General features: G+C 48.1%; 1 protein-coding gene across 1 annotated transcript in view; it reads left to right on the top strand.

Moving 5' to 3' along the window:
- The first annotated feature begins 8,694 nt into the window (after nt 1-8,694).
- Nucleotides 8,695-24,282, top strand: part of MMP24 (matrix metallopeptidase 24) — a 41,548-nt gene continuing 25,960 nt past the window's right edge. The window contains exons 1-4 of the mRNA XM_036396040.2: nt 8,695-8,806; nt 11,171-11,319; nt 17,184-17,300; nt 19,290-19,594. Of these exons, the coding sequence (XP_036251933.2) occupies nt 8,708-8,806; nt 11,171-11,319; nt 17,184-17,300; nt 19,290-19,594 (670 nt within the window). The 5' untranslated portion in view covers nt 8,695-8,707. The remainder of the gene's footprint in view (nt 8,807-11,170; nt 11,320-17,183; nt 17,301-19,289; nt 19,595-24,282) is intronic.

Genomic DNA, 24,282 nt, shown 5'->3' with positions numbered 1-24,282 from the left:
TTCCTCTTTCCTGCTGCAGATTGGTGGAAGGAGCAAGTCCAGCACATTTCTCGAGAATCTGCTCTGGAGAAGGAGGCCACTGAAAGGCAGGAAGAGGCTGTGGCTCTTCGTCAGGAGGTGGCATCTCTGAAGAAGAAATTAGAAATCCTGGAGAAGCAAAGGAAGGATGTGCTGGTGAGATTGGCAGATGCCACAAAGGGCCATTTCCTAGCTATGTTTGGGCCTTGTGTTCATAGTTCTAAAGAGCACCTTTTCCCAGTTAAACTTTTCTAATTGCATTCTTCTGAATAAGGAGGAGAAGATGTTGTAGTCATGGCAAAGCCAGTTAATGCTGAGGCTGCTGATTTTCCTCCATGCTGGGCTTCTGTGCCCTTGAACCTTTAGTTCTCAATGTCCTCAGTGTCCCTACTGACATTGCATGGTTTGGGGAATTCCTGGTGTCCATTGCCGTGTTCAGATTTCTAACTATCTGGATCTGGAATGAAGGGGAGAGTCCCAAGTTTGCTGTTAATAGAAAGGTGTTTGGCCTTGGCCATGGGAGAGCAGCCAGTGGGGAGAGAGGAGAGGAAAGCCAAGGTCTGATCCCCAGCAGGACGTGTGGCTGCAAGGGGAGAACTGGTCCTGAGTGGCAGCAGAGAATGACAGACTGATCTGGCCATTGCTGCTGCCAGAGAGGGCAGTGGGGCTCTGGGGCATGGAGCCATGGGAACTCTACACAGGAGAGGTGGAAAAGCACTGCTGTCAGCCCAGCCCCAGGGAATGAAAGGCTGCGGCTGTTTGCTCTTCCCTTCCTCCCTGATGGAGAGCACATCCTCGTGGCACTGCCTGAATCCTGCTTAGCGGGCACTTGAAATCCTGGCTGCAGTTCTGGCAGCTCCTCCCCAAAGGAGGCCTGGAGTGGAGCTGCAGGAGGTCAGGCAAGGGCAGAAGGGAAGCTGGGATGGGCTGAGTGAGCTGGGAAAGATGCAGCATCAAGGGGAGGGGGGCCCAGCAAAGCTCTGCAGCATCCTGAGAGGCTGAGAGAGAGGGGCAGCCTGTGCCTGCCCCTGCAGCAGGAGTGCAGATCTGGTATGAAAAGCAAAGTGAGAGAGGGAATGAGTGACCCTTTTTCTCCCTGTTTTGGCAGCATGAAAGGGAATTGTACCAGCAGCAGATGAGATATATGGAAAAGGAGAATGAATTGCATGCACTCAACATGCAAAGTCAGCAGGAGAGAATGCAACACTTAGACACTGAAAAGGAAGCCATGCAGGAAGAGTTGAAGCATGGGACTGCTGCTTTGAAGGAAGGAAGAGGGAGCACTCTGAGTGCTGCACTGAACAAGTGTAAAATTGCCAAAGGGGCTCTGAAGAAACACTTGGGCTCCCTGAAGGGAAAGACTTGTATCCAGGCAGGCAGAGACATTGACCTTCAGTCCACTCCAGTGTCCCTGAATTATTCAAGTGATATTTCCCATGAAGAGGTGGGTCTCTATCCCTGTCAGTGCAGGCCTGCTTGGGTAAAGAGCCTTGTCTGTCTGCCTGGCTGCAGCCAGAGGCCACTGACTGCCAGATTGATTCCTGGCACACCCAGAATGACTGATCCAGCTCTGGAGCTTGCTGTTCAAACCAGCTCCAGGCCAAAAGCTGGGCATGGGGAGCTGCTTCTCCTGTGCCCACAAAAGGGGAGGCAACACGTGGGGGTTTGGAATTAGTGTGCAAAGGAATGGAGCTGGTGAGCAGAGTGATGAACTAAACCCAGCTGAGTTTTGTACTGAGAGGGCTGAACAGCAGCTGCACTGCTGGTGCTTCGAGGATGCTGCCTGAGACTGAGATTTCTGAGGGACAGCTTCTGTGGTGTTTGAAATATGGATATCATTTCCTCTCTGAACACCCAGCAGGCTGTTGGAGCACAAGAGGAGCAGCTTTTAGGTGGCTCAAGGACCAGTCTGGAATCTAAGACACCACTTGCATCAGCAGAGAAGGAGAAGAGAGAGAGGCCTGGATTATCCACTGTGCCCAGGAGCTGTGGCCAGCAGGTAAACTGGGCTTTGGCTGCCTCTGCAGAGCCTCAGGCTCCTCTGGAACAGAAGCCTGTGGTGTCAGGAAAGAAGAGTTAGAGGAGTTTCAAGGCCTCGGCATTGCTTGAAGGCTCATTCTTCCCCTGGGCTTGGTTTCCCACATTGTGCTCTGCTCCATGTGGAATGCTATCAAGTTTGGGAGAGGGAGAATTTGCTCCCTGACCCTGGGCTGCCTGTGCAGGAACATGCTGATCAAACATCTCCAGGCCAAAAGCTGGGCATGGGGAGCTGCTTCTCCTGTGCCCACAAAAGGGGAGGCAACACGTGGGGGTTCGGATTCTGTGTGCAAAGGAATGGAGCAGCTGAGCAGAGTGATGAACTAAACCCAGCTGAGTTTTGTACTGAGAGGGCTGAAGAGCAGCTGCACTGCTGGTGCTTTGAGGATGCTTCCTGACATGGAGATTTCTGAGGGACAGCTTCTGTGGTGTTTGAAATATGGACATCATCTCCTCTCTGAACACCCAGCAGGCTGTTGGAGCACAAGAGGAGCAGCTGTTAGGTGGCTCAAGGACCAGTCTGGAATCTAAGACACCACTTGCATCAGCAGAGAAGGAGAAGGGAGAGAGGCCTGAATTATCCACTGTGCCCAGAAGTGGCCAGCAGGTAAATTGGGCTTTGGCTGCCTCTGCAGAGCCTCAGGCTCCTCTGGAACTTGGCACCTTAGCCCGGGCAGTGCTTTGGAGACCTCTGCTTGTTGCCTTGCCTCTCCCTGTCCCTGCCGTGGCACACCCCTTTGTTTGTTCTCTCTCTTGTGGCAGCCCATGGCTTTCACAAGGGCACCTTCACTGCGCTGCCTCCCTCCCTGGCCCCGTGTCCCTGCACACACACACTGGCCTCTCTTGCACAGCCTCCAGCGAGAGCTTTTTGCCCCCACTGTTGTCTGGTGCACTTCAGGGTCTCAGAGCAGGGATCTCCTTGCCTTGATGTCCAGAGGTCCTTTTGCTCCATGTTTGCTGACAGGTTTTTGTGACCCTCTCTCCCATCCAATGTGCAGGTGGACCCTGAAAGGAGAAGAATCAGAACTTTTAGGAGAGTGTTCCCCCCAGACTACTTTATCTTGCCTGTCCATGAGTCTGAAATAGAAGAGTCCTCCAGAAGCTCAGAGGAGCAGCAGCCCTCATACTGAGGCACGGCCTGTGGAGAAAGGGGTCAGTGGCCCAAATGTGTGCTTTGGAAATCTGAGCTGGGTTCCTAAATCCCATTGGAAGTGTCTGTAATAGACCTGTGGTGGCTGAGGGATGTACGTGGGAAGGGTTTGGCAGTCTGGAAGTGGACTTGTTGATGCTCTGAGCTCTGTTGTGTCTGGGAGCCTGTTCCTTTGCCCTTGCCCAAGGGCAGAGTGTTGGTGAGGGCTGGAGTTGGAGGCTGTGTCTGCCCCGAGAGCCGGTACCGTGGGGCTGCAGGTGCTCCTGCCAGCGTGGGCTTGTCTGAACCGGGCCTTGTGCCTCTTTCAGGTGTCCCTGCTGCAGTCACAGCTGGCCCAGGAGCGACAGCACCACCTGGAGAGCTGTGCAGGGAGCAGGCAGGAGACACAGAGAGGAGAGGAGCCAGGCTGCAGCTGGATGTAGTTTTAGACTTAGTCAGTAGTTTATGTTTAAAGGATAGTATAGGTGTAATTGAACCTTTTTACAACTGTGTTCCATAGGATAAAGGATATATTTATAGAAAAATAAAGTGTTTATTATGATTGCCATTAAACTAATAAATCTGTATCAGGCTTATTTACTACCCAGTGCAGAGACCTCTAACTTCCAGTATAGTGCATTATATTTTGAAGCAAAATTGAAGCAATTCCTGTCAAGCCAGCAATAACCAATTCTTAAAGATTGATGCTATTCACCCAAACCAATGATAATGGGCAAACATTTCTCTCAGCCTCAAGGCATGACCTTGAGGAGCATCCTGACTCCAGGGAGGAATCTGCAGAAGGGAGACATGTGCCATGAACCACTTTGGTGAGGGCAGGAGAAACCTGCCATGTGTGGAGCTTTTTCATTTGTCCTCAGGAAGCTGCAGCCTGTTTGTTCTCAGAGTCACAGAATCTCAGGCTGGGGGAGGCTGGAGGCACCTCTGGAGGTCACCTGGCCCAGCCCCTGCTCCATCAGGGCCACCCAGAGCCGGCTGCCCAGGATGTGTCCAGGTGGCTTTTGAGTCTCTGCAGGGATGGAGACTCCCCCAGCTCCCCGGGCACCTGCGGCAGTGCTCGGCCACCCTCCCAGTGCAGAAGTGTCTCCTGAGCTCGCAGGGCCCCTCCTGTGGGTCACTTTGTGCCCGAGGCCCCCGGGGCTGTCCCTGGCCCTGTCCCCTCTGCAGCCTCCCCCTGGCTTTTCATCCACAGGGATGAGATGCCCTGAGCCTGCTCTGCTCCAGGCTGGGCAGTGCCAGCTCTCTCAGCCTCTGCTCATGCCAGAGACGCTCCAGTCCCTCCATCAGCTTCATGGCCCTGTGCTGGACTCTGTCCAGTCTGTCCCTGTGTCCCGTCCTGGGCAGCCCAGCTCTGGGCCCAGCACTCCAGGTCTGGCCTCACTGGTGTGGAGCAGAGGGAAAGCATCCCCTCCCTCTGCCAGCTGTGACACAGCTCCCAGTGCAGCCCAGGACGCTGTTCTGCATTGCTGCAGGAGCACATTGCTGGCCCATGGGCATCCTGGTGTCCAGCAGAACCCGGACAAACTTCAGTTTTCCAACTGGGTGGCCCCCAGCAGTCACCGCTGCCTCTGGTTGTTCCCTGCCAAGGACAGGACTCAGCACTTGTCATTGGACTGTCCCCCTTGCTGAACTGTCCCTCTGCATGGCAGCACTTGTCTCTGGCAGATCAGCCACTGCTCCTGGTTTGTGGGAGGGCACAGCCTGGCCCCCTCCTCCAGTTTACTGACAAAGCACTCAGGAAGGACTGGGCTCAGCATTGTCCTTCCAGGGTCCACCGCTAGACTCTGTGCCACTGATCACCAGGGATCCAAGAAGGTAGAGTCTGCACAAGGCATCTTGGCTTGTATGTACTTATTCAGAAAGATTTGGCAGGATTTACAACAGAGACTTCTGATCCATATCTTATGTGGGAAAAAATGGAATGATCCATGCTCCCTCTCACTGGTGGTGGGTAAAGTGGTCCTGTTGTTGGTGGCAGTGGATGTCACCTGCACGGGAACTGTGCCAGACTGGTGTGACATACTGTGGGAAGGAGCACTCTGAGGGAGGTAAAAGCTGGGCTGTAGAGATCATTCAAAGACCATTCTTCAAGCCATAGAAGCCCCTGTTTTGTGAAGATCAGGAACAATTCCTAGGCAAGGGCTGAAGCCTAATATCTGTGAGTTCCTTTACCTCCTAGGTCAATTTCTCCATTAATGATAGCAGATTGTCCTGGTTGAAAAGACAGATGTCTTCCAAGGAAGCTGGGAATCTTTCTGGAATGGAGAGATAGCCCCCTCCCTCCAAATCATTATAACTTGAAATTGCAGGGCTTCCAGGCAAAGATATGGGAAGAGAAATATCACTTCTTCACTAGAATATACATATATATATATATATATATATATATATAGGTGAGGAAGAGAGAAGAAGCAGCAGCGCCCCCAAAGCAATGCCAGACTCTTCCCACCCGTTGAGCAGTTCTGCCTTTGCTGTAGTTCTGACCACAGCCGGCAGAGGGCGCTGTGAGCTGAGGCCAGGCAGAGTGGCTGCAGTGACTCTGCCCTGGCTCCAGGGGGCGCTGTCGGCCCAGGCGGCTTCAGGGGCCACGGCTGCGAGCCCTGAGCCAGCCCAGGGGTTAACGGCAGCCTCGGGGACACAGGGAAGCTGGGGCTCTGCTTTTCCCAGCTTCTCACCTGGCTCTTGCAGTATCCTGGCCATGGCAGCTCTGCTCTGGTTCCAGCCAAGCAGCCCCTGGGGCTCCCTCTCTCCAGAGAGAGAGAGAATCGGTGGGGTGGTCCCGTTTCCCCTCAAGCACCCACGCAGATGGTGAGGATCTTCCTTGGTGATGGCGAGTGTGGAAAAGTCCCCATCAACCAGCAGCTGCAGCAACCAACAGCCTCACCTATGGATGGCAAGGAGAATCCTGAAGCAGTGCCAGGTCCATCAGCAAAAACTGCGAAAAGTCCCCTGCTCCTAGCATGGCCCGCTGGTTCTGCCCTTGGCAAGCCAGTGCCCAACACTGCCCTCCCTCCCTGGAAGTTTCCAGTGGAATGGGAGAGTCATTGGCCAGTTCTTTTGCATCTCAGTTGCCCCACAGGCAATTCATTACCCACAGGCATCAACTGCCCTCTCCTTGCCACGTCCCCCTTTTCAGGTAACAAATGAGAGAAAATTCACCAAAAAACCACCCCAAACACACAACATTTTCCACCCTGAATTTTTCCCATACCAACATGTTACATCAAACTCTGACTTTTAAACTATATACATCCATACATTATCCTAATTGTATACATACATAGATACACAGATGCAGATATGGATACAGGCACAGTGTCTTGGGCAATTCACCCCAGAAACAAGGTCCCCTGGAGATGTCCATTGTCTTGATCCATCTTTCTGCATCACCCACCAAGTCCAATCCAGTCCCTGAGCAAAGACAGGTGGGTTTGTCTTTGCTCGAGGCAGAATGAATCCCAACAGTCTTTCCTAGCACACCTCTCATGTGCACCACCAGAATTTTGTCTCCACCCGCTGTGTACAGGGCTTTGCATTGGGCATGGCCAGCTTGGTTGGTGGAATCTCTGCTATTAACTAACCATGCAGCCTTTGCTAAATGCAGCTCCCACTGCTTGAGGGTCCCATCCCCCCATTGCCTTCAATGTGTTTGTGAAGAGTTCATTGCACTGCTGACCTTTCCTGGCTGCTGGTGCACGGTAGGGAATGTGATATACCCACTCAGTGCCAGGTTCTCTAGCCCAGGTGTTGATAAGGCTGTCCTTGAGATGAGTCCTTTGTTGGACTCAATTCTCTCACAGGTACCGTGCCTCCAAAGGACCTGCTTTTCAAGGCTCAGCATGGTGTTCTGGGCAGTGCCATGAGGCACAGGGTAGGTCTCCAACCATCCAGTGGTGGCTTCTACCATTGGGAGCATGTAGCACTTGCCTTGGCGGGCTTGAGGCAGCGTGATGTAGTCAATCTGCCAGGCCTCGCCATATTCTGTTTGAACCATGGCCCCCATACCAGAGGGGCTGCACCCGCTTAGCTTGCTTGATGGCAGCTCACATCTCACAATCATGGATAACCCGGGAGATGCTGCCCATGGTTACATCCAGCCCTGGCTCTCGTGCCCACCTAGAGGTGGCATCTCAGCCCCGATGGCGTCAGGCACCATGGGCCCATCGAGCTGGGAACAACTGTCCCTTGTGTTGCCAACACCTTGATTTTTGCAGACAGGACAGAGTGGTGCTGTGAGGAGTCCCTGCAAGCACACTCGTTTCTTGCTGAGAAGAAATGAGTTTAACTCACACCCCCAGGAAGGTTTAACCAGACCTCTGTAGTTCTATCATATTGAAAAAAAAAGATTAGTTCAGCTTTGTAGTGCATTTGAGTCACAGTAAGGATTCTCAGAAGCATCTGATAGCTCCATGTCAGCTGGCATAGACTGTGTTGTTGAGAGCATAGGGTTGTCCCTGCAGAGAAATACAATGAAGTTTACAGAGCAGAATTGTAGGAGCTCAGGGAGAGTGGGAGGAAGGAGTTCTCTGCCCAAAGTCCTGGCAGGGGCTGATGATCAGAGGGGACAGAGGAACAGACTGCTGCCTGCCTCTGTCCTCACAGCCCCTCTGGTTACACAGTATGCCCCAAATGGAACGTGGGTTTGTCATTCCTGTTCCAGGACAGGGCATGAAAAAAAGAAAACTCAGAACAGAACCAAGAGTGATCTTGCTGGGCTGAAGCAGCAGAGGGAAGTTCTTCTGGCTGCTGGTACTTTTCAGTGCTAACCTGGCTGAGAAGAGGCTCCAAGGTGCCAAGCTGCTCAGGGGCAGAACTGGGTGCCTGCAGCAAGCAATACCCTCCCTGCAAGCCGACCGAATTGCGGGGGAACAGGAGGGAGCTATGATTTGGCCTGGCAGGACAGAAGGGCTCTTGTAGCCTATGAGAGATGGGGCTGGTTGTGCAGGTGTCAGGGGGAGTCCTGCTGATCCTGATGTGCTGGAAGTGTCTTGGGAAATGGGGTGCAATTGGAAGGAGAGAGACTGGTGAAGTTCGTGGCTTGATCCGCCGCCCGCTACCTCTGGTACATAGCAGTTCATCTGGGAAGGCCTTCCACAAGCTAGAGCTAATAAATATCTGCACGACACAGCCCTCATTCCCTGAGGAATGTCCCTGCTGACTGCCCCTCCAGCTGTCCTGCTGTCGGCTACCCGCAGCTGGTATCACATTCTCTCCGGAGATGGTCACACCGAATAACAGCCTTTCTTAAGAAAACTTTGCATATTCGTTGCAACACGCCGGCCGGTCACGGCGACCCGCGGCCGCACTCCCCGGGGGGCAGCCCCGGGCCGACCGGCAGAGGAAGCAGCGGATTCCGCTGCCCGCCTTCCCTTTCCCTTTCCTCTTTCGCCGTCCCCCTTCCCCCTTCTCCTTCCGGGCAGCCGCGCAGCCGCAGCCGCGGCGCCGGGGCCGGAGCGCTCCGAGCCCCGCTGGTGCCGACCCGGGCCGGGCCCCGCCGGGGCCATGGCGCGCTGCCCGCGCCGGGCGCTGGGCGCGGCGGGGCCGCTGCTGCCGCTGCTCTGTGCGCTGCTCCGCGCCGCCGCCGACACCAGCACCGGCCGGGTAGGTCCGCGAGCGGGGCCGGGCGGGGCCGCCGCTGCCACCGGCGTCCCGGGGCCGCGATGTGCGCTGGGTGTCTCGGGGTGGGCCGGAAAGCTGAGCGGGCAGCGGTTCCTCCGCCTCCTCCGCCACAAACCTTCCATCACCTCCCGCAGGGCCGGGCTGAGCTCGGGTGTGCGAGCACAGCTCCTCCGGCCGCGCCTCGGCAGGTTGGGACCGGCCGGAGAAGCAGCCGTGCTTCTCCTGTGTGATCATAAGCTTCAGTCTCCGGGAGCAGCTTCTCGGGGTGACCGGGTGGCCATCGTGTGGTGCCCCGTTCCCGCTCCGAGTGCGGCCGGGAGCGAAGGGAGTATACGCGAGGGCAGCCCCACTCCGAGCTGTTTTGGTACTGTGCTCTCGCTGATCGAGGGGAGCTAATGTTGGTTATAATGGAATGTCCCAGCATCGTTGTGCTTGTCAGAGGCCAAGGCAGGGATAGCAGATGGTCTTGGAGCAGTTTTGCAGCTTGGCTTTGTCTGAAGCCATTGGTGATTGTCTGTGTTTAGCAGCGTTGTATGTGCCCTTGGTGAACTTTGGCATGCCCGTCCATGCCCCACCTGGAGCACTGCCTCCGGCTCTGGGGCTCCTAACACAAGACCATTAAGGAGCTGCTGGTGCAAGGCCAGAGGAGGCCATGGAGATGTTCCGAGAGCTGGAGCTCCACTGCTCTGAGCCAGGCCGGGAGAGCTGAGGATGTTCACCTGGAGATGAAAAGGCTCCGAGGAGACAGTACAGCCCCTTCCAGTGCCCAAAGGGGCTCCAAGAGAGCTGGAGAGGGACTTTGGAGGGTCTGGAGGGACAGACACGGTGACTGGCTTCCTACTGCTAGCAGGCAGGGTTAGATGGGATATTGGGAAGGAACGTGAGGGTGGGGAGGTACAGAGTGCCCAGAGCAGCTGTGGCTGCCCCATCCCGGGAAATGTCCAAGGCCAGGTTGGACAGCGCTTGGAGCAGCCAAGACTGTAGTGGCGGATGTCCCTGCCTATAGCAGGGGAGTGGAATGAGATGGGCTTCTAGCCCTTCTATGATTCTTTCTCCTGCTTTGGAAACAGGGCCCTTCCCTCTCCCTAATGGCTTCTGGCATCTTCTTATTGCCACAAAGAAACAGGGATTGTTCTCCCACTTTTGCTTCTCCTGACTTGAGCCCCTTTCCTGCTGCTATGTTATGTTAAGGGAGAGCAAGCATCTTCCCTCCCCCTTCCCTGAGTGATCATGCTGTCAGTGGGAGAGCAGGTCATGCAGATGATTTATCAGTGCTGATGTGGTGAGGACTGTCCTGTGGGTCAGATTGATTGGGGAAAAGCTTATAGGATATATGCTGGTCTCATAATAATCCTGGTCTAAGAATTGAATCAACCAGAAGAATGAAGCAGTAGGGAGTGTGCATGAAAAGTTATGGGGAAAAGTTCATAAAAACAAGTTTTTATTCTGCTACTGCTATTGTTGTTGCTGTTGTTGTTATTGTTACTTAATATTCTGATTTCTACTCATATCAAATGTGATATGAGGAAATAGTGAGGGAGGGGAAGACAGGAGAGGAAAAAAATTCTGAATAATTTTTTGTTTTTGAAAATGCTGTCCGTAGCATTTTGACAAGTTTGATATGCGGTTTTATCTAAGGCTGCATTTTAGGGTGGAGGCAGGGAAAAGGGACAGAACTCCTTGAGGAGAGTTGGCTATTTTCCAGTTCTGACAGTTGGCTGGTATTAGCTATTAGTCGGGGAAACACCCACCTAAACAGGTTGTTCGATTTTTTGTTTGTGTTTTAGGTTTTTTGGGGATTTTGTTGCTGTTGTTTGTTTGTTAGTTTGTTTGGGTTCATTTGGGTTTTTTTAGAATTACTCCTGTGTTCGTTGCAAATGCAAAGGTGAACTTGTTTTTCCAGGGATTTCTCAGAACTGTTAAGCTGTTTTCTTGGAATGATGATCCAGAGACAGCAGTGTGTAGTGGGCTCTTGGGAGCGTGCTGCTGTGGGGACTGGGAGTCTCATGATGGCAAGAGGACAGGGTGCACAGGAAGTCCCTGGAACAACAACAAAGCTTCTTGGGCATTTCTGGTGCTCCAAAGACTTAAGTCTGCCCCAGTTGCTCAGTAGAGATGATGCTCATTTTTAAGTGGCAGGTCTGCCTGTCCTGTCAGGACAGGTGATATTAAGCTGGGTCTTCAGCCCTTCCTAGGAATCATCTGATATTACCAAACCTAACCAAAAAAAGAGAGATGGCTGAATATTTTGGGCTAGTTTGTCACTTTTTCTTTTGAGGAAATGTTCTGAACTGTTATGTTGAAAACTTACTGTGGCATCTTACCATCTGTTTCTTTCTTTTTCAGGGTTGGTTAAAAACTTATGGCTACTTACTTCCATCTGACAGCCAAATGTCTCCCTTGCAGTCAGGAAAAGCTGTGCAGTCTGCAGTTGCCACTATGCAACAGTTTTATGGAATCCCAGTAACAGGAGTTTTGGACCAGACAACTATTGAGTAAGATTAATATAGGCTACTTTTGTCTTTCTCTTTCTTAATGCACTGTCATATTTCAGTATGAAACATGTATTTCATACTGACAGTATTTTTTGTGAGTGTGAGGAGAAGCTCTTGTTACTGTTGTTCTTTGAGCACAGATCCCCATTGCTGGTGCACAGTCAAAGCGTGAATCCTGTGAGCTTTTCAAAGTGGAAGACATCAAGGGTTTAATTTACTTCCATCTCTGTCTGAATTTAGGTTGAATTTCTGGCTCCAGAAATGGCTTCTAATCTATTTCCTAATTAATGGATTTGTGCATCTCTATAGATGTTATTTGTGGAGATCCATAGTTTGAACTGAAGTGAGTTATTGTAGTCTGATGATGGTAGTCAAGGCTACTTAGCTGCCCATAGTTGCCATTGGTTGGACATTAGATGTTCTCTGCTGTATGTTGGCCATGTGTTGTTGTTTGTGATCAGGGTTTTGATAGCTCAGATGCATTGGTGTAAATTGCCTGGGACTGGCAGGGACTTTGTTTTTTCATCTTCTCTTCAATGTGGGCTCCAAAGGGTGGTGTGGAAGTAGCTCCTTGTCTGCTGCCGGGTGTCGTGTAGTGGCTGGATCCATCTGCTGTTGGTCTGGGGAGCATCTGCTAACTACAGCAGAATGCAGAGAAGGTCTTACTAAGGCTTTCTGAGGAAAAAAGCATCTCATGCTGAGCAAAAAGAGAAAGCCCGATGGAACTTGCTTGGGCCCTGCCTTGCTACATTAGGAGACCCTTTCAGAGCATGCTCTGCCTGGTTCTTCATCTCCCCTCAGAGGGCACACTGCTGGCAAAAGGGACGTGGTAGCCCAAAAGGAAGGGCCATGAAGTAACCAAATAATGTAAAGAACAAAGTGGCTTGGTTTTATGCCTTCCAGACTGCAAGAAGAGGGAGAAATAGAAGAAATTAGTGAATTGGACAGGAGATCATCCTGGGCTGGGACTATCTCTCCAGTGAATGGAGCATTCCCTTCTTTGGCTCACAGGAAAAGCCCCTTGTTCTCCATTGAGGGACAGAGAGAATCCTGTATGATTTTCAAATGACTTGAAAACAAAGTGCTTTTTAAAGGTGGGGATTTTCCATCTGAGATCTGTTTGCCATTAATAACATGGTTTGTAGGTGAATGCTGAAGCAGAGCCATCAAGCAATGCTCTGTGTGTGCAGTTGGTGTGTAGAAGCTTGGATTTGGGATGCTGATGATTTGGAAAGGGATGGGGAAAGAAGCAGCTGTGATACTGGGGTGCTAGTTTGGAAAGTTAAGGAGCTGCTTCTGCCGCCTTGTGGCTGACAGGGGAAGGGTGCAAACTGCAAATGGGAGTCCCTGCTTTAATAAGTAAAAGTTTTTCTGAAAGAAAGGAAGGTATTGCCTACATTTTATGACTTTGTATTTGTGGGCAGGGCTTGATCAGTGCATGAACACCCAAAGGCTGATGATTGGAAAACCCAAATAGTTACCTCTTCTGAAACTCAAGTCTCGAAAGCTTGAGACCTCAGCTCCAACCAAACACTGGTGTGCTTTGGAGGCATGTTGGGTTGCTCTGCCTCCATCTGTCCTGAGTCAGTGGGTCCATATGTTGTATGGCAGGGTGGAATTTGCCTAGAATTTGGATGAAGGGAAAAAGAGGTTCAGATTGCTGTTAGCAGTGAGCCTGTCGTTTGATCTGGAGGGGCATCTGCCTGGGCTGTGTTGGGCTGTCACTTCCTCAGACCTGGTTGTGGAAGCTGAGCAGAAGGAAGAGAGCTGGCAAGGCAGCCTGCCTCCGAGGGCTCTGAATTACTCAAGCATTTACTAAGCCATTGTTTCAGTCTATGTTAGGAGTTTTGAGATTGCAATTAGGAATTTTTCTGTCACTTCTGTCAGTATCATAAGTTCTGTCTCTTTAAAGTGACTTTAAGAATCAGAGTTATTTACACTTACTATGGAAGCCTAAAGTTTCCCATCTCCTTTCCCACATGCCCTCAAATCTGGAGCTTTTTTTTCCTCCAAGATTGGTACCCAAGCATGTGGAAGGCACCGTGCAGGTGCTGCTCGTGGGAGATGAAAAGAAGCCTCATCACAGGTGATGCTTTTTAGTACCCAAAAGGAAGTTTGGGTGGGGGTCCATTCAGTAGAAGATACGTAATTTCCTGTAAAGAGAGCAAGGAGAATACATAAAACAGCCTCCGCAGACCCTGCAACTGATGGTGCCTCAGCAAATTTTGTGTCTGCCTTTAGCTGGTGGGCTGAACTGTGGTTTTGTGAGCAACTGGGCAAGGATATAATCCTGGAGCATGCTGGAGAGAAGGCACAATAGTGCTGAACAAAAGTGGTGATTTGTCTCTGTCATGGTCAATCACATGGCCTTGGAAGGAACCAAGAAATGATCTTACTTCTGTTGGAAGCATCTTGTGCTTTGTCTTGAGCCTGTTGTGCAGGTCTCTCACCTTGGGGTGCACCACAGCTGTTTAAAGATACCACTCCCACCAGCTCGAGAGTAGGGGGTTGAGAGTGACAGCTCCCTCTCTTTAGGAGAGTCTTGTGAAGGGCTTGGAGCCTGAGCTGGGGAGAGCAGCTGTTCTGGACAAGAACTGGATGTCACTGCTTTTGGAAATTGCTTGTTTCTTGATGCCAAGCAGCTGGAGGAATGCAATAGTCTGTGCCTCAAGAGTGCCAAGTATAAATTTTGATGATCCAGTGTTACTGGTGTTCCCATTAAAAAAAATAAGGAGGGGGGAATCAACCATAAGTATCTGAATCTTGCTTCAAGTAATTGTCTTTTGTTGTTTCTGATGTGATGATTTCCCCTGGAAATAGAGTGGGGTATCCAAACTGCTCAGTAGAGAATGACTATCATAAAGCTCAGCTACAGATGATTAGCAGCAGCAAGCTACAGCTTTGTGGATATTTTGCCACAGACCTGCTCTGCTGAGAGGAGGGGAGATGGCTGGATTTGTACCATGTGATTAGAGCAGGGCCCATATGTCTGGGAAGTAAGTTGAAGCAGGGAACTGATCCAGATAAACATTCTCAGCTTGACATTAGCTCAGGCTGACGACAGCTCGAGTGCTGCTGAGCTCCAACCAGGTAGCTGAGCTCTGTTCCTTGGCTTCAGACAGGCAGTATCTGAGCTCTGGAACAAACTGTGGAGGGTTCAGACAGGCCTAAGTTAAATGGGGTATTTATATAGTTTAAATGAGGAGTTAGGGGCCATGGGCAGCATGAGTCTCAGCAGCTCTGCCTTGGAAGCTTTGGCTCAAGAAGTCCTTGAAGGCCCAGGGGTTGGTATTGCAGCTTCCTCTGGAACAGCCCCATGCTCCTGTGCCTGTACCTGGAGCTGGCTAACCGGCAGGGAATTTGGCTGTTGGAGGGAATTCACTTTCTGTGGGGTCTCTGTGCAGTTCTGGCTTTGATAACAATGGGCTGAGCTGAGTGTGGGTGAATTCATGTGGCCAGCTGGGCATAGGGCAAGTGTTGTGAACTTGGCAATGTGTTCTTACAGGAAACAGATGCTGAGGTGTGAGGTCCTGCTGGTGTGTCAGCACTACTGCTCTGTTAATTCTTTATCTTCTAGATGATAATGGTAAGGATAAAACAGAAGGTCATTTTCTGACTATAGTCAGGGCCTGATGATGCTGATGTTCAGGCTACTGGAGTTCCCATGAAGCTCAAGAGGTGAAAACCTGATTCAGACTATGGCTTGTGTAAGGTTATGATGAAAACATTATATCATAACATATGAGTGGAACTGAAAAAAATCCTGACAACTCAGGAAATAATCTGGGAGAATACAAGTGACAGTAAGCTTGAGGTCTCTTTCGGAAAGTGCTAGAAGCAATGCAAAAGAGCACAAATAAAGGACACTTGGAAAAACACAGTGTGTTCAGGTTGAATTGATATTTCTGAAAGCAAATCTCAGATGTACTGATTTTATTTGAAGGTGGCAGCAGTTGTGTGGGCAAGACAGATCCAATTTCCACAGGTTGCCTGGATTTCTGAAAGATGTACAGTGCTGATAAATGTGAGGTGATGTAAGTGGGGAAGATCTGTGCTGCCTTTATATACACAGCTTGGGTTCTTGTCAGGTACAGTGCAATGTGTATAACAGCTCTCATTTGCTCTGTTCTTGGTGGGGAGACGATAACAGATGACTGCATTGAAATTTATAAGCAACCAGAATTACATACAGGAAGCGGAATCAGGAAAGGGCTGCATGGCTGCCTGAATAGGGAGCAGGTGTGTGTGTTCTGAAAGAATTTTCTGCTGAGGCACAGTGTCTGTGTGTCTGGTTGGTTTTAATTTAAAAGGTGTCCAAAAGTCCTGTAAACCATCTACTGGTGATGGGAGACTCTCCCTTCCTGAAGGTCTGGGGTTAATATTTTTTGGTGAATAAGATGTACATTGTTTAGGCACAAGTGTGGACTACTTGCCATTGGCTGGCTGCAGTTGATGGAGGAATGTCTGCATTTGGAGGCCAAAAGTTGTCCTCTGGATAGCCAAGGATGTGAGAGAAACCTTACTGAGGAGGGGGGAGAGAATTTGGGGTCCTATGAGAAATGGGCCAGCACTGGCTAGAATGCTCTTCAGTGGCATGTCCTGCAAAGTGTTCTTAAGGGCTTTGTGTCACTTGCCTTTGCCATCAGAGTGAGTGGATCAAATACATGAAATGTCTGAAGAAGTCCAGTGGCTGAGGCAGTGCCAGTCTGCTTAGGGGGAGGCTGTGGCCAGAGATTGCTTGTGTTATTCCTGGGCTCTGCTCTCCTGGGATGCACTGCAAAGTCTCAAAGGATGTGACTGGGCACCTGTGGAGACTAGTACCTGTAGTTCCTCAGCCTCTGCCCTGGTCTCCTTTTTCCCCAGCTGCCACATGCAGTGATGGGCAGATTTGTTCCTCCATGAGCCACTTCTGGCTTCTCTGGAGTGTGTCCACATGAGCAAGTGTAATTTGAGGAACAGTCTATTTCTCCTTGATTCTGTCAGAGAATCATTGAAGGAGCATCTTGAGTTCATCTACTCTGACCCTCTGCTAAAACAGGGACGTTTAGAGCAGGCTGCCCAGGACTATTTCCAGTTGGGTTTTTAATATCTTCAAGGATGGAGATTCTGCCACTTCTCTGGGCAACCTCTGCGAGTGTTTGACCACCCCGAAGCTGCGGTAAGAAAGAAACAAAAGATCTGTCAAGGCTGGAGGTAAAGGGGGTAGGGAAGGAGAGTGAAGTTCTGTGATAATATTGCCTAGATCCCTGTGCAAAGGACTTTGCTCTTGCAGTTCACTTGGCAGTAGAGACTAGAGTTTCCTACATCAGGAGTGACATCAAGAGTCAGGGGTTATGGGGCGAACCTAATGGAATTTGGTGTGTGTGACCCAGAGACTGGAGGGATCTGTTCTGGTCACTCCAGATGAAAGCCTTAGTTATTATCTGGGAGGGCTGTGTTTGCACTTGTTCAGTTTTGCCTAGTGAGGTATGAACTGGATTTTTTTCAGTGACACAGGACCACTTTACCAAATGGAGAGTGGATCCAGTAGGTGATAGGTGAGTTTGATCCCAGGGGACACCCACCTGCAATTTTGATTTGGGTCTCTTGTGGCATTATCGTGATTAAGCTCTTGTTGAGCATAGGGACTACCTGATCTGGACTCTGTGTTTCTACACGGAAAAGTGAAATGGTTTTGGTGTGTGGATTGCCAGCAGAGGTGGGTAGCAGAACCCAGAGGATAAACCTGACAAAGGGAGGACTGAACCCTTCTTGGTGTCAGCACTGGCCATCTCTCAGAGGTCTTCCAGTCACCCCCTGAGCTGTTTGGAATCTCTTTTCCAAACTCTTAGTGTAGCTTGTTGCTTTTTTCCCTTTACTTGCAGGTGGATGAAGAAGCCTCGGTGTGGAGTTCCGGATCATCCCCACCTGCGTCGCAGCCGGAGGAAAAAGCGGTATGCACTCACTGGGCAGAAGTGGAGACAGAAGCACATAACCTACAGGTACAGCCCCCTACCTCCCCCTTTTTGATGGGGAAAAAATGGTCTGTACTGGTTTGGCATGCATAATTTGTAAGTACTTTTAAATTGAAACTGGATCCTCCCTGTAATATCTAGTCTGGGCTTTCGTTCTCAGAATATGATGGGGGGGGGAATACTGTCAGAGCACTGGAGTAACTGAAGAGTGTTATCAAGTCTGTTATTATTTATTAGAAAATAACTGATCAGTAAAGGCACCTGAATTGCAGCCATCAGTTGTGCAATTTTGGTAGAAAAATCTTAGTAAAAGGCCTTTTTTCTTCTGTTAGAAATCTAAGGCTCTAGTCTTTAGATCATGTGTCACCTTTAACAAACCATTAAAGCAAAAGGACCATCACTGTTTGGGGATGAGATGCTTTCTCCTTCTACTGATTTGCAACATTTATTTTTGCAGAGGTTTTACTTTTGCCCCTGTAGTAGAACTCTTGCTTTTATTCAGACTTAGGCCAGCTGGGGTGAGCTACAGGTGTCAAGGGCATGTTGCAGAGGGGCAGTTGTTTCCCAGAGAGGTGTTCTGAGTCAGTCAGGCTGAAAGCTTTTGGAAGGCAGTTTCTGAAAGATGGTCAGTGGATGTTCCTGGCAATAGGAATGTCACTTCAAATTAAAATTAACCCACCCTGTAGTTGAAATTGCAGCCTTTTAAATTTTTTGGAGGGGGAAAGGAGATTGCAAAGGAGTGAAAATTAGGGATGTAGTCATTAAGGAGAAGAGTTGGGTAAGACTAAGACAGAAAGAAGTTGTGTGGTGAAGAGGTAGAAATGCTAGTGACCAGCATGGGAAAAGTACCAGAATGTGTAGGAAAGAACATGATGGTGTGAAGGGAAAGAGGATCAGGGACTGGGGCCCTCTGTCTTTTCTGCCAAGAATTCTGAGAAAGGAGCAGGATGCTTCAAGTTACAGTGAGGGGCTACAGAGACGGGGAGGAGGGACTAGTTCAAAGCTTCCACCAATAATAATTGTTTTAACTCAAATTGTAAAGGGACACCTTCTGTATGCAAAGGTCTGAGAATCAGATCCTTCTTCTAACCATTTTCTGGGCCATAGGGGAAAGTGGTATGGAGTCATATAAATAAAATAAGTCTTGAGCATATGCGTGAGCAAGAGAAGGAGCTTTGCAGATGACTGCACTGCTGCCCTTGTCAAACCAGTAGTTGTTTAGCTTTCCAATTTCAGTATTTGTTGTGTACATTCAAATGATGGGTGTCTTGATTCACCACTGAATGTGTTACAGTGCGTTTATATTACATTGAGCCAGCTTCATTAAAAGACTGAAAATTGTTCCCATGACATAGATACTTTATATTCCCCAAGTCAAGTTTAATAGATCATGAGGCTATTATGTGCACATGCACAAAACATCTCATGAACAGTATTTTTAACATAAGGTTTAGAACTATGGGACATTTAGGTACAGTTAAATGCCTCTTACTCTCCCCAAACTCTGTATCTTTAGCTCTCATGGACTGGGCTGCACAAAACTGGCAGATCCATCACCCTTATGACCTCTAGAATATTTTAAGTAGTTTGGAGAATGAAGCAGGTCATATAAGTAAGGTTGTGTAGTTTACTGCAAGTTTGTTTCTCAAAATGAATTTTAGTGATCAGTTTTTTTTTCATATAGTAGATTCCATCTTAGCATAACTTCAGACAAAATCTGAAGTAATTTACATTTTAAAATCAAGTTACTCAGCTGTCTACACCCAGATTTGAAAGGTTTTTAGGAAATGATCCAAAATCAACCAAAGCATTATGAAGGTTCTTGTTAATAAATGTAGAATTCAGATCAGGGTGGTAGTTCTGTTGGTAACTTTCTTTGTAACAGCCAAACTTTGCATGCACAGAGTAGCGTCTGCAAAAAACTTCCTGTTGGAAGTTGAAACTGAGTGGTTATGTATTGATAAGTCTCAGATGTATTCTGCAAATTGAAACATCCCTTCTTTCTCATTCCCACAGTGTACACAACTACACCCCCAAGGTTGGCGAGATTGATACAAGGAGAGCCATTCGTCAGGCCTTTGATGTTTGGCAGAGAGTGACACCACTTACCTTTGAAGAGGTCCCTTACCATGAAATTAAAAATGACAGAAAGGAGGCAGATATTATGATCTTTTTTGCTTCTGGTTTCCATGGAGACAGTTCTCCGTTTGATGGAGAAGGTGGATTCCTGGCTCATGCATACTTTCCTGGACCAGGAATTGGAGGAGACACTCACTTTGACTCAGATGAGCCATGGACCCTGGGAAATTCTAATCATGATGGTAAGAGTGCAGGTCATTTTTCCCAGCAAGGATAAGTTGGATGCAGACACACTGACAGGCTTTCAACTAGAAAGTATTTGCTTGGTGGAGCTTTCACCTCCCATACAGTGGTTCAGATGCTTTCTAAATACATATTCTATCTTAAATGGGAAAATAATAGTATTTATTTGTTTGTGGCTGTGCATGGTGTGAATTTTAGGAGTGAAGAGAAGAGTGTGTCTGCTGGCTTCTTACATCTATCAAGATTTGGGCCTTAATTGCTACAAAAACCAGAACTCTGGGAGGGAAAAGATGAATAAAATAGTGTTGAAATTGTATCAAATGGAATACTTTCCAAGGGCAAATAAAGTTAGTTGTAAAGGTGAATAGAACGTTGAGAGTGAAGACATTTGAGTTGCCCATTTGTTTTGATCCATATTTGTTTTCTCACACTCTGGAATTCCTTATTCTGTCAGAGTTTGGGGCTGGCTGATTAGTTAAGGGAGACTGATGATTGGGACAACTCTTTTTATCTTATTAAGCATGAAGAGTTTCTGCATCTTTCTAGCTTTATCTTACTCTCTAAAGGCAATGAGCTCTTTCTGTTCTATTTTCAAACCTTTGATTGAGGATAGTGATGTCTTGTAAAAAGTTTAGGCTGATAATCAGAATTTCACAGTGGCCTCACAAAATATCTCTCCAATTTCCACAGTCCTACTGGTTTGGGAAGAACGAGGTGTCTTTAGGCCTTTAGGGATTCAAAATCATGTTTTAAATTTTGATAAGGACTAAAAGTTTACTTGGACTGTAAATATGTCTTGATTTTTAAACTATATAAGAGCAGCAGTATCGTTGTGCCCATGATGCCTAAGGACATATGTAGAGGTGATGTTTTTCATTAGACCAAAGAGCGTTGTTTTAAAAGAAAAAGCTTTCAGGCACACAAGCCACCTTCAGGCCTGGCTTAAAGGTGACAGCTTGCTTTCAGACTGGATTGCAAATGGGGAAAATCCCTCAGAGCTGTGAGTTGGTATCAGATCATCTCTGACAGGAAATGGAGCTGTCAGGTTCAGCGAGGGAGTGCTGATTTGTAGGAAAGCAGAAATGAGACAATACTTGTCTTTGCAGGGAAAGAGGAGCAATGTTTCCTGGCATGTGCAAATGATTACAGGAGGTGTAGGCTGAGAAAGGGAGGTGGGGTGTGGTGAGGGGGAGAGTGTGGAGACTGTGGGAAATTATAATGTGACTGAGAAGCAGTGTTTTGCTGTCTTGAAATGTTAGCAAGTTTTATTCCTAGGTTTGTGGCTGGAGGGCTCCCCCCAGGATCAGGAGTGAGAGACAGTCAGAGACTGAGTGGTTACCACGTGAGAGCTGCAGCAGTGAGGTGTGTTTGTGTGTGTCAGTGCTCTGTGCCACTTCAGTCTGGTCTCAGCAGTTATTTGAGCTCAGCTGTGGGAATGTGGGAGGCCCAGGTATTGGATATGACTTCCCAGGAAAGCTCATGTATGAGACCTGGGGGTGCTGGTGTCTGGGGTAGAAGGTCCTTGCAGGAAGGTGGAAGGAAAGGTTTTGACAAGTTGTACTTGCTTTTTTCTATTCTCATTTTCTGCACAAAATGCTTCCTTCTGAGATAAGCTTAGCAAGGTTGGGAGTCAGCTTAAAGGCTGGCAGGGATGGCTCTGCAGAAAATAGTCCATCCCTTGGTAGAATGTTCCACCATAGGTGGACACTTCTTTGAGGATTTTTTTTGGTGCAGTTTTTAGGATGGTGTTTGAGTTCAATGCATACAATGAGTAGAGTGTCTCTCTTTCTGTAAAAGCTTTTTAATGCTATTCTTATCCATGTGGCTCTTTCAAAAACATGATGTATTTCTCTGCTGTTCTGAATGACTGTCATGAGTGGTGTCCTCAAAGTTCATGAATTGGTATTTGAGGGGCTGGTGTGCTCTTTGTGTAAGAATTGATAGAGGAATTGAGATTTTCTTTTCAGAGGATGTCACCTGTGCATTTGCTTTCAGATAACTGTGCTGCACAGACTGGGCTGCACAGGCTCTTTTCAAAAGTCACCAGTGAGGAAGTTGAGAATGGTGGGGTTGTATTTGACCCTTCCATGTGGGGGAAGTGTTGGTGGTAGAAGGAGAGTTTGATGTTTTGAGGGTGACAGGGGTAAGGCTGTAGTCAGAGCATTATAGACATGTTGTGTGAGGAATTTGGTTTTGCCGGCATCCTTATCTTTGGTGTGCAATTGTGAAGGTGTCCTGCTTCCTCCCTGGGTGATCCAGGCCTCTTTAGGGAGGAGTTTCCTTCTGTTTCACTATTCCTTGTTGCTGGAGTACTCACTAGCTTCAGGTTCTCACCTCTGATGTGTTCTATTTGAAATGCTTTTAGGAGGGCTTTGAAGAGTTTCTTCTTGGTCAAAGGTTTCCTGCTCAGTTCACTGCCAATTTTCATTGAAAATAAGTTATTAGAGGGGACAATATAATCTGTTTAACAGGAAGTATTTCTTCAAATATGATATTACTTGTCCTTAAGATATGTATTTTCTGGCAACAGGGTTGATCAGTCTGGAATTGAAGAAACCTCAGTAAAAGAACAAAAAAAGCCCTATGAAAAATCATTAGCAAAGCTCTCATTTATTCACATGCAAAAAAGGAACTGGTTTTGCCATTCAGTATCTGTTCAATGATTATAAGAGTCTTGAAATAAGATTGAAGTAACAATGGTATCTTTTCATCAACCCACAAAATACCACAGTGTAAAATGTTCCACTCCTGACAAGAATGCATCTTAGTTGAAGGGAAAAGTTGAGCCCTCTACCTTAGAGCTCTCTTAGCCTTGCAGTTACGAAGGTAAATCTCCTGTCAGCAGAGCAGAATGCTGAAACTGGTGCCATAGATCCTTAGAACATTTTGCTGACCTCTCTCACCCATACAGTTTTATTACAATTATTCCAGTCTGAATCCTTGCTTTTGTGGGCCTGCATCTGTTTCACTGTATTGTGTCACCTGCAGAGGTCCAGAGTATCTGTGTTTGGGAGCAGCTGTCACCCCACAGAAGAGCTGCTTTGCAGTCTTCACTAGCAGTACAAATTATATGGATAGAAGTGAAATGTTTCACATGAAATTTCATCCACTCAGGAAAAATAAGAATTATTTGAGCAGATCTTTCTATGCAAACAGCCATCTCCAATTTGTACGTGGAGAATGTGATATATCCTGTTGATGAAAGCTTCTGTCTTGTAAAGAGGCCTTGTGGTAATCCACTGGGGTTATTGACAACTTTATCATCCCAGCTAGGATATAGTTAATTGGGATTTATGTACTCATTATCATTTTGCATTGTTATTATCATGCTGATTTTGCCCTTGTGGACAGCATGTCCACTACCACATCCCTTAAAATTATTGGTGTAATCATAATAGCTGTGATGCTGTTGCTTGTCCTCTTGAGCCCTTGGTAACAGGGGCACATGCACCAACCCTTCTGTTTTCTTCTGTTGTGAAGAATGACTCCTGCATAGGCTTTCAAAGTGGATGCAAAGTTTCCTTCCCCCTGGATATTAGTTACAGTTCCACTCAGACATTCAGTTTCTTTAGCCAAGTAAGACTGTACTTCCAATTTATGGTTGCTGATTTATCTTCATAATTGTACTGCCTTCTCTGGCATTCTCATAAGTAAGCTCTGGAAGCTTAATTTATATAATCTTATGATGAAGATGGGCAAAACCAGGTAGGAAGGAGGTTGAACTCCTGGAGCGGCTCTTATTAACTGGGACCATGGGATAAAGAATTTGTTTGTTTTCCCGTGAAAATGTTGATGAGAGCAGCTGGAAGCATGAAGCAGAACGTTGGAATTTGGAGGAAACAAGGGAAATCAGAGAAGTGATGCAGCAAACAAGATGCAACTGAAAAAGAGAGGGCACATTTAGAGATAAATCATCTACACAACCCCACGTGAGGAGCAGCTGGCATGGTCACAGTGGTGGGGGCTGACCTCGTGGTTTTCCTGGAATGTGCTCTTCAATAGGTATGAAAGCAGCTGTTGGCTGCTTAGCTAGTCCCAGCCCTGTTAGGCTTTGGTGCCTGGCAGGTGGAGGCAGGTGAAGCTGTGTTTGAAGTCCCTGTCCTTCAGCAGGACCTGGGGTGTAGCTGCCATGGGGCCCCTCTTGGCTGCTCAGATGCAGCATTTGGTCACCTGCACATGTCAGCACAGGCTCAGTTCCCAAGTACTGGTTTTATCAGAAGGAACACCAGACTTTCCTCTCCTTTCTTGAGATTTTGGGCATTTTTTTACTTGAAATGTGCTGTAGAAACAGCCAAGCAGTCTTTGAATTGCCCACCTCAAGACTCACAACACCGACATGTTGCTCAGGCAGCAAAAGCCTGAAAGGGGATGAACAGACTTGGCAGTGCTGGGGTCTGTCTCCCTTGGCTCCTAACTTGGCTCAAGCACAGAGGAGATGCATGAAATACATTATTAACTGGCCAAATTGAATACTTGCTAGCCTTTATATGGAAATAATGATTATAGATGCATGTAAGTCCAGAGTTGAAAAGGAATCCTGAGTGACTGAAAGTTAGTTCTGTCAGTTTAAATATCCACATGACACAGAGCTCTTACACACCTCTGACAACTCAAACATTATTTTAATCTAGATTAACTACAGAAAGTAAATTTTTATCTCCAGTTTAACATTACAAATAGTATTAAT

The sequence above is a fragment of the Molothrus ater genome, chromosome 17 (assembly GCF_012460135.2).
Source record: "Molothrus ater isolate BHLD 08-10-18 breed brown headed cowbird chromosome 17, BPBGC_Mater_1.1, whole genome shotgun sequence".
NCBI lineage: Eukaryota > Metazoa > Chordata > Aves > Passeriformes > Icteridae > Molothrus > Molothrus ater.
The sequence above is the reverse complement of the archived record's forward strand: the minus strand, read 5'-3'. Positions and strand labels throughout refer to the sequence as shown.